The sequence below is a fragment of the Protopterus annectens genome, chromosome 2.part2 (assembly GCF_019279795.1).
Source record: "Protopterus annectens isolate FY-2018-M chromosome 2.part2, PAN1.0, whole genome shotgun sequence".
Classification (NCBI taxonomy): domain Eukaryota; kingdom Metazoa; phylum Chordata; order Ceratodontiformes; family Protopteridae; genus Protopterus; species Protopterus annectens.
In genome coordinates, this window is record NC_056730.1 from 740,881,453 (window position 1) to 740,892,145 (window position 10,693).

The following is a 10,693-nucleotide window of genomic DNA, read 5'->3' on the forward strand; positions in this document are numbered from 1 at the left end:
TCAGCATTTCAGGTCAACATTCTAAATTGTTGACTGAAGCGAATTTGGAATGCCAGTAGTAAACCACAGATATATACTTTATATATATATATATATATATATATATATATATATATATATATATATATATATATATATATGTTCTTTATTGATTTATCTGAACTCGCTTCATCTAAATTCAATACATCCAAACTCCTTTAATCTAAAACTCACCCCCACACTCAGAGCTAATTATATATTCCAACTCTAAGATCACACAAAAGTGGGGACAACAGCAAACTCATGTAACCACTGTGTGAGATCTCACCTAGCACACCTATAGCTGTGTAAGTGAGCTAGCCCAACAGTCAGTTATAATAATATCAAAAAACTAAATGTACATGTTCAAAAAATGCATTAATCTATGAAACAAACATCATTGTAATACTTAATATCCAAACTTACAGCAAATGCATTTAGACCGAATTTACTTAGACAAATGAATAAATTCTAAGCTTAGACCAAATGACATAAGATGAAATACATTGGAATCCTATACACACACACACACACACACACACACACACACACACACACACATATATATATATATATATATATATATATATATATATATATATATATCTACGTCTAAATTCCAAACTTTCACAAGTTTGAATTTCTTACAGTTGAGACCATAAGATCGAACTTCTGAAAACAACATTCTTTTTTTTTAATTTTTGCAGGTGGGCAAACCACCCTGCACCCCCACTCCACCTGCTAATTAAATATACCAAATCTGAGATCGCACTACAGCGAGGAAAACAGTAAATATACTATTCTGCGCTGTACAGCAATCTCCATTTAAACGGTTCAAACTTTCACAAGTTCAGTCTTATGGTTTCAACCATAAGAAACGAACTTGTGAAAGTTCAAAATTTAGAAGTAGACCCATATATATATATATATATATATATATATATATATATATATATATATGTGTGTGTGTGTGTGTGTGTGTGTGTGTGTGTGTGTATATATATATTTGGGTACATAATTTGTCTAAGACTCATTTAGTCTAAACTGAAAGGATCTAAAACTGTGATCTTAGACATGGTTAGTCTAAAGCACATTTGGGTTAATAACATTTGACAGAAGAGTGTAGTAAGCTATTGAGAATGAATGCTGGTGTGGTTTAGGGTGTTAGGTTAGTACAGATTACAAGGCAAATTAGCCTACTGCATCATTTCTGCCTCGCTAATGCCCACCCACAAGTTTGTATATCAGCACTGTTTCAAGGTGAGTAATGCTTTTTCTATGGCTGTGCAACTATGGAGTTAGAAGTAAAAACGAACTGGCAGATTTAGTTCCCACATGCACCAAACACGAAGAACAATGTGTAATTCTGAGTGTTTAATATCAAAATATAAATAAAAAATACAACACATAAGCGCTTTTGTTTAGACAGTGTAAACTTCATCAGAAAAAGGTATAACATAAAGCAAGCATTTAAATACTACACAGTTCATTTTGATTGGACACAAGGAAAACAGCTAGCATTGAAAAGAAAAAGAAACATTAACCCTTCAATCTCAAATTTCTACTCTCTGATGTATATTAAAAATACTGTATGTTAAAAACATTATGTTTTATCAACCACAATTGTAGGTTCATGGCTATAGACCATGTAGATATCAACAACAAAAAACCTTGGGGGACATTGTTAGAATTAAAAGAACTTAGATGGCAGATTTTATTGCATGCTGATAAATGGCCTGGTATTAAAGACATAAAAGAATCACAGGCCTAAAGCAGATGCCATATGCTGACCGTCTTAAAAAACTCCAGCTATACTCTGTGGCATATCGTCTACTCAGAGGCGATCTCAGCTTAACATACAAGGTCATGTCAAACCCTGAGCTGTTGGACATGTTCCACTTAAAGAAATCCCAGTCCCTCAGAGCCACACGCTCCAAGGATCTAAACCTTATCATCACAATGAACAAAACATGCTGGGGGGATAGGTTCCTGACCCAGAGACTCCCCATACTCTGGAATAGACTGCCTATACATGTCAAGCAGAGCGCCTCATTGGCCCTCTTCAAAAAGAACCTTGATGATTGAATGGGAGATAGGAAATTCACCCTGGGGATCATGTCAGTCGCCCTGCTAGACAGGGGCCCAGAGAAGTAAATATTGTGGGAAAAAATTTCCAGGGAATTGTTATGGCTAGGCTTGCATAGGCCTTAGGGCCGATAGCCTAGTACCAACCTATGAACCTATGAACAAGACTTCTATTACTCCTGTCTTAAAATTAAAGGCCCTTGAATGAAATAAAATAGTATAAAGAGCAAGAATATGTTTTGATGAATGCAATATTAATTTATGACCAACTTCTTTTAGAGTAGAGACATCAGAATATTAGGGGAAAAGGGCTTTAAAATTGGTTATTTTTAACTGAAACATAATGTTTTTAACATACAGTATTTTTAATATACATCAGAGAGTAGAAAATTGAGATTGAAGGGTTAATGTTTCTTTTTCTTGTCATTGCTAGCTGTTTTCCTTGTGTCCAATCAGAATGAACTGTGTAGTATTTAAATGCTTGCTTTATATTATACCTGATGAAGTTTACACTGTCTAAACAAAAGCGCTTACGTGTTGTATTTTTTATTTTTATTTCTATATTAAACATTCAGAATTACACAGTGTTCTTTGAGTTTGGTGCTTCTGGGAACTAAATCTGCCAGTTTGTTTTCACTTCTTGGTTTGTTTCAGCATTTGGGTTCTTCAACTATGGAGTTAGTATATTTAATGGATCTATATTATTTGAATGAAAGTTCAAAATATCGATCGCTGTAAAAAGCGAAAATGCCGGACATCAATGTTGTTTTGTGAGATCACGGTACAGTGAAGATCAGGAAATGCGCCCTTTCCTCACTGTAGTGCGATCTCGGAGTCAGTATATATAATTAGCGGGGGGGGGGCACAGCCCCCCACAATACTGGATTCCATGTCCAGCACTGTAGCTATTTACAGCGATCGATATTTTGAACTTTCATTCAAATAATATAAACCCTATTTAATTAATGAGGTGGAGGGTGAATGAAGGTGTAGGGACTTGCCCCGTTAACAAAAAAACTAAATATGTTTTAGATTAAATTTTTAGATATTTTGCCATTAGATGAAAAGTTTCTTATATATATATATATATATATATATATATATATATATATATATATATATATACACACACACACACACACACACACATACACACACACACACACACACACACACACACACACACACACACACACACACATATATATATATATATATATATATATATATATATATATATATATATATATATATATATATATATATGTATATATGGGTCTACTTTGAAACATCTAAAACCCATAACATCTAATTTTATAACATTGAGACCAGAACATCTAAAACCCACAACATCGAATTTCATAACATCTAACACTACAAATCATAAGAAAATAACATCCCCTCCACATATAATGACACCAAACTACCAAACACACTTTTTACTATGTTTCTGTAGGGGGCAAACCCCCCCCCCACATCCCCCCCCGTAAATTAAATATACCAACTCCAAGATCGCACTACAGTGGGAAAAATTTAATTTCCTAACCCCACTGTATCAAGACCCCCTGCAGAAACATAGTAAAAAGTGTGTTTGGTAGTTTGGTGTCATTATATATCATTATATGTGGAGGGGATGTTATTTTCATATGATTTGTACTGTTAGATATGAAATTCAATGTTATGGGTTTTAGATGTTCTGGTCTCAGTGTTATAAAATTAGATGTTATATGTTTTAGATGTTTTGAAGGGGACCTATATATATATGTATATAAAAAATGTTTTTTCAAACAACATCAATAGGTGCATGACCAAACAGATGCATGGAAATAAATATAAACGTCACAAACAAATAAATCCAGCACTCACAATATTCGCCATTTTCATAATATAATCAGGCCCCACAGGATGGTATCCACAGCAATTAAAGAACGATTGAGGCTCAGATAATTGCAAATAGTGGCTTTTATTCCATAAAAACTCAGCTGACTGTGACAAAAGCTACAGGCCTGATAATCCAGCTGCAACAAGCCCTGCAATAACCACTATTATTGGAGTGCTAGATTTATTTGTTTGTGACTTATGTATATATATATATATATATATACATACATACATACATACATACATATATATATATATATATGTGTGTGCACACATATATTACATTCAAGTGCTCAAATTCTCAAGTGTTCAAGCGCTTGAATGATCAGCTACAGTGTTTGAAAATTAACTTTTCAAACTTTGCTGCTGTTTATATGCTTGGGATTGCAGTACAGTGAGGATTGGGAATATACCCTTTCCCTAATGTAGTACATTCCCAGAACTGGTATATATAATTAGCAGGGGGTGTGGGGTGTAGGGGTGTTTGTCCCCCTGCAAAAAATAGAATTTGTTTTTTGTTAAATCTGTGTGATTTGATTTTGTGTGTTTGAATCTTTGCGATTTGTATTCTTTTAGCAGTATTACAGAAGTTTAAAGTTTTGATATTTCGAATGTCTGTCATACACTCATATATATACACATGCACTTAGAGACACATGCACAAAGATACATAGATATGTCTTTGTTTTTCTATATATGCACGGATAGCAGAAACACAAGAATGGACAGCAGATCTGTTCCCACCATTTTGAACCAGATGCTGTTTGTTTTCACAAAATTCTGTCTTGGAGGCCGACATACCAATTTCACTTGAAATTACTCCAGGCTACGGCTGTGTTTCCTGGCAGGATTTTCTCAAGCCTGAATCCCACCACCCCCACCCCATTCCAAAGTTCTTTTATTCTATTGTTTTTAATCACAGCTGTGAGCCCTGTAGTTTACAGAAAGCTGGGTGGATAGAGGACATGACTGTTCTTAAAACTCTTGATTTCCTTATTCTTTCCTTTACATGAGGATGACCACCTGACCGCTGTGTCTTTCTCTCATTCTTTGAATGTTGTTTAAACAGGTGAAATACCAAGAGCTGAAACAAGACCCTACTCCCAGCCCGAATAAAAGGAAGAAAAACAATCTTGGCTAGCCAGAACCAGCCACTGAGGAGATCGGCATCTGCTTCTGGAAGATTAAAGGAAGTTTCACAGCTGAATCACCATTTCCTTTCCTTGTATTTATTTGGCCTCTGTATTGTGTGCTTGGCATTTGTAAATACTGTATAAAAGATGTGTAATTGAAAATCTGCCTTTTATTGTACAGCTCTGCGTACTTTTGATAAGAAATTGAAGGTCTGCCCTCGAAACAGGCAAAGGCCTTGTTAGAGCTGCTGACCAACTTGATTGTGTTTTAAAGAAATGTACAAAAAAAAAAAAAAGAAAGAAAGAAATGTTGGACGACACTGTTTATGACCACCAGCAGAAGGGGACAGAAGAACATAGTTAAGTATTCAAGCTGCAGATATAACTCACTGAAGCAGGAGCCAGTAGGTGAGGAATAACGCTCCTTTCATAATGTGGCCCTGTATTTCTTCCTGACATCCTTCTTCACCACACACTGTGCTAATCCCCGCCATGAATGTTCATTTCCATCCCTTACATGCAGGAACAGAAGTTTAAGGCCCAAGGGAACTCTGGGATCATTAAGTCTGAGTCTCTCTCCATGAGCTGGAAACAAGTAGAGCATTTTAAAAACAAGTGTCTGTAGACTTTGCCCAGCATAATTTTTTTTCACTTGCATAGCAAAAAAAAAAAAAAAAAAAAAAATGGACAACAAATACCTTAAAGAGGTATTACAAGTCACATGTGCACTATAGTGTTTCTTGATCAAAATGAGTTTATTACTGCTTACCTTCTCTAAGCATATCTGACATTATCAATTTCTTTTTACTTACCTTCCTGGTAAAATAAAATGCAGATTAGACCTCTCATGGTATCCAGACCTGTTAGTTCCTATTCTTTATCTACTTCTTCTGCATTTTTATATGCACAATCTCCCCACATGTCAACATGTCATAGATGCCAGGTATGTGCTCAGACGTTTTCCGAGTCCATGCAGATAAGGCTATATTGAAAGTACTGTAACTGGAAACATTTTATTATAGCTGCATTAATAAGGTGCGATTGTGTTTTTCACAAAGTACTGAAAGGAAATACCAAGTCTAATAACCAACTAGATCTGTAATGCCTGCCAGAAAGAACCTGTTTGCTATGCTAAGTGCATGGTGAAAACTAGGGGTTTTGATTGTGTCTATTTGAAGTCCTACCATATTTTCTTCCTGCAGATTCTTGTATAAGTTCACACATGAATGGAAGAAACACCTGATAATGTAACTCCTGCCTTTATCCCCTCTGAATTTCAGTTTTCACTTCTTCTCCTACCGCATAAACAACTCTTCCTCTATTATGCTTTTCAGTGACATTTACTGTGCAGAAAACTGAGATCATATTGTCTCCTAGTGTCTTTTTCTGCAAGATGAAAATGTTGAGATCATAGCATCTTTTACTAGGTTCTGCTTTTCATTCTGCATTTCTATGGTGTCTTACTGCGATAGTCATGGAACTGATAGAATCTGTGCCACTGGACAGTACTCTCAGACACAACCAAGAATGACCTGAAGGCAGCAACCCTGTTTCCTCTCTACTGGTCAATCTTTCCTGATGCATTCCTGCATCCATCTAACCATCCTAGGCTCATAGGTTTGGACACAGTAATATACTAGGCTAACTACTGCAGAGGCCTTTATAAGCCTAACCAAGCATCCCAATTGTATCCCACAAGTTTATGTGCCTTACAACTCATTTTAAGGGATATATGTAGGGCAGGATTTACAGGCTGCCTCTGTCCACTATAGACATATGCACTAGACCCAGAGTGTTTTTCCAGTTTCCCAACCACTGGTCCAGGTTTCTCTTGAATAGAGTTAGGGAAGAGCTCTGCTTGACATAGATGGGAAGTCTGTTCCAATGAAGGGGAATTCTGTGAGACATATACCTGTCCCTCCAATGTGTCCTATCTATGTGGCAAGCAAAGTGTAAATCCCTAGATAGAGTCATTGTGATGCTGTTCATTTTGCAGACGTGCAAAAGGTCCATCAAAGTGGGATCACGGATGCCTTCCATGCCAGGCATAGATCGCTTCTCAACAGTCTGTGGAAAGCAGAGTATAGAGATAGGGCTTTGAGGTGATCTGTATAAGACACGCTGTTTACACCTAATATTCTTTTTGTGAGGAACCTCTATGGATATTCCAGTTGTTGCATGTGCCCAGTCAGATACTTACCAAAGAGGGTGTTGTACTCAATGACGGGCCTGATGAGGGCCAAATATAGTGAAATGATGACTTTCTTGGGCCTAAATGCCACACCTCTGGTTATAAGCTAAGCAGCATAGAATGATTTCCTTACTACTTTAGACACATGTTGGTCGAAAGCCAGGTTACTATCTACATGCATACTTAAATCCCTGACCACTGGTTCTACTCCTAGATGAACCTGTGCAGTGACAAACCTTAAGCTGCTCGCTGCTGTGTCAAATTCTGTTCAGTCCTCCATTCTGGCCTACTGGTCCTTATCATCTGCTGCTAAAACCATGCACAGTGCTTGCTATGTTCTACTTCTGTTTCTTCTACTCTTCAAAACTTTCACTTTCTGTTTATCTGTGAAACATAAAAACAAAGACTGTAGAAAACAATCTGTCATTTGGTTTACATATTTCCCTGTATGTCTTAAAAAAAACAGAAGCTTAACGTGCCTTTGGACAGATGTTACTGCATTTTTCCAGTTTTTTTACTGTTAAGGATCTTCTATGCATCTACGTATCTGCTGCAGAATATCTGCTTTCTTGTTCATAAAGACACTGGAACATTCAACACTATTTATTTAAATGTATAGGCTTTGAACTAGAAGCATTAGCACCTTATGGAACCAAAACATTTTGTGGGGACCATTAGCACTTTCTGGGTATGATACCTGCACATTTCCTACATCAGACAGTTGCATACTAGACTATGGCCTTTAATGATTCCCCTCACTGACTTCTCTTATGCATTTCATACTGTTAAATGTTTGCCCTGGTTGCATGGTGAGTACAGGTTCATGTTGCTAGATCAACAACAATCATAGCAAATGCAAAATGTCCAAAACCAGTTTGCCAAAACTACTTTCAGTAAACCTCAGAGTATTTATTTATTTTTTTTGCAGAGGAGCATGCCACACCACGACCCGCAAACTTATTCACACCCATTCTCAGGTCATACAACAGTGAAAGTAGTTTTGGGAACTTTGTCTTGGAGTTTCAGCATTCACTTAAAATGGTGCCACTCTACTCACAGATTCCAAATTAATATATTCTCTTTATGCATATTCTTCATCCATCACCATAAATGTAAAATCAGTTAATGTGTCACCTATATTTCCTTTCATCCCACTGCCTGTTTCAGTGACCTGACTAGTAACAAAATGCACTTATTTACTAGAAAAGTTTACAGCATCCATTTGTGCCATTACTCTTACGGAAACTGATGATGACTCCAGTCCTAAATCAAGAGTTCTGCACCTTCTCTTCACTAGAGCAAGATTTTGTTTTTTTCCACTGGTTCTTTTATCTACAACAGTTGTAGATTTATTTATTTTTATTTTACTGAAAAGGTAGACCTATTAGGACCACAGTTGTCAGCAAATCCCAATCAGAGAAGCAGACATGCTTGTCCAAAGTCTTATGTTTCCTGTTAACCTCATCATTTGTCTACATATTCATAGGTTTGTACTAGGCTAACTGTCATTGTGGGTTATTTTAAGCTGAGCCAATTACCCTATGTGAGAATCAAACCCAGTACCTTGGGTATGTAAGGGAAACACCTTAACCTTTATGCCAGCCCTCCTACTATTCATATGTTCCAGTTTAAATGGAAGTCATTTGCACATGCCAACACCAATCTGTTATGGAGATCACGGAAAGACCATGTTGGCATAGTGAACTGCCAATTCATTCTAGAAGTTGATTGTGCCATGTACTACTCACTTACTTGAACAGAAAGTGTCCCTGGTGTGAACTGATGTCGAAAGATATACTCATTCTGCATGGACCTTTTGTATCACCAGTACTGTTGTCAGTATTGATAGTGACAAAGTGGTAAATACCAGTTGAAAGGACACAATGTGCCCTTCTGACACAGTTCAGCTTTTCAGAAAATTGGCACTAAAACATTGACCACAGTGTTTGTAGTTTTCACGCTGTTAGATTCCCAAATGTTAGTACTGTCAATATTGTTAGTGACAACAGCCAGGGACAGTTATGACATTACATAATGACAAATGTGGAACTACCCAAAGTACCTCTCTATAGTCCTCTGGAAAAGTTGTTCAAAACAGTGCCATCTGGATGATGTTTCTGACTCTGCATAGGATTATATGACAAAGAATAAAGTTTTCTTTTGAAGGCACTGAATGCCCCCCCTCACCTCTGAGAATTGGTATCTCTTTCAGGAACCTGTGGAACTCTGTTACCCGTTCAGCATGAACCACTCCCTTATGGAAAATATGGAATATAGAATGATAGATATATTCCAAGGGGATGTTCTGGATTCTGCTTGTAATTAAAGTCATATGAACATTTACACAAGCTAGGGTGAGTCCCCAGAGACACTTACATGTGTGGTGCAGTCAGTCCATAGAGGGACTGCCTTCACTGATAGACTGGGGGTGTCTTCTGATATGTGTGCAATGTAGCGCTCACTGTCTTAAGTAACTAGTGAGGGTGTCAGCTAGACCACACTCAAAGAGTTTGTTCCAACATTCCTGTCATACTGTATGCATGCTATAGGTTTTGATTCCTGGTGAATGTTATGAAAGTCACAAAGCCTGACCTTGAATGTTACACCTTTATGATAGTGTAACCCTGCAAGCAGAATTTACTAGGTATTCTTAGCTTAGAGGTAACACTGTCCTCAAAAGGTACATGGAAGGTACAGTGTGAAGATATCAACTTACCAGTCTGGCCATTGTTGAGGCCTCACTGCACAGTACTGGACACTCACATTGCCCACAGGTGAGGCATTTCATCCCATTTCAGGACTTCAGATACTGTGTGCTGTTAGAAACCCGCAAAGTCACATATGTCTAACCCTCAGCTGTACAGCTGAGAGTTAGTTATATGGTACTATCTGCTATACGGATTCTTCACAAAGATGTTTTGAGAAGAAGGCTTGCATCTTGGCTTTCACTTTTAGTGCATCCTTGCCCATCAGTACATGCTACCTTTGGGTATAGCTACACTTATACCATGCAAAATGTTCACACCTACATCAGACTTCTCTAACCAGGCAAATAAATCAAGAAGAAAGTAAGACCAGCCAGGGGCATCTTACAGTGAATGTGCAGCAACATGCAATCAGTGGGAGCAAAATGCCATGAGAGACAAATGGTGTGATCATACATCTCCCAGACTGCAGCAACTGGCCAACTACACAGTACTTGACTGACTTTCTGGCGGAGTTTGGCTCCTCAGTAACAGTGTAGCAATCATTAACCTTAAATAGAGGGCTAGAGATGTCAGAATTAAAGTGAGATAGTCATTCTTCAGAAGAGAAGAGGCAGTTTCTAGCTGGATGTGAAAGAAAGAATGATGACTCGAGATTGTTTGAAGGTATGATGAGCACC

The 10,693-nt window shown here is 37.3% G+C and overlaps 1 protein-coding gene across 1 annotated transcript in view; it reads left to right on the forward strand.

Moving 5' to 3' along the window:
- Nucleotides 1–7,132, forward strand: part of MCTP1 (multiple C2 and transmembrane domain containing 1) — a 3,344,116-nt gene extending 3,336,984 nt beyond the window's left edge. The window contains exon 27 of the mRNA XM_044064134.1: nt 5,054–7,132. Coding sequence (XP_043920069.1) covers nt 5,054–5,125 — 72 coding nt within the window. The 3' untranslated portion in view covers nt 5,126–7,132. The remainder of the gene's footprint in view (nt 1–5,053) is intronic.
- Nucleotides 7,133–10,693: the final 3,561 nt, after the last annotated feature.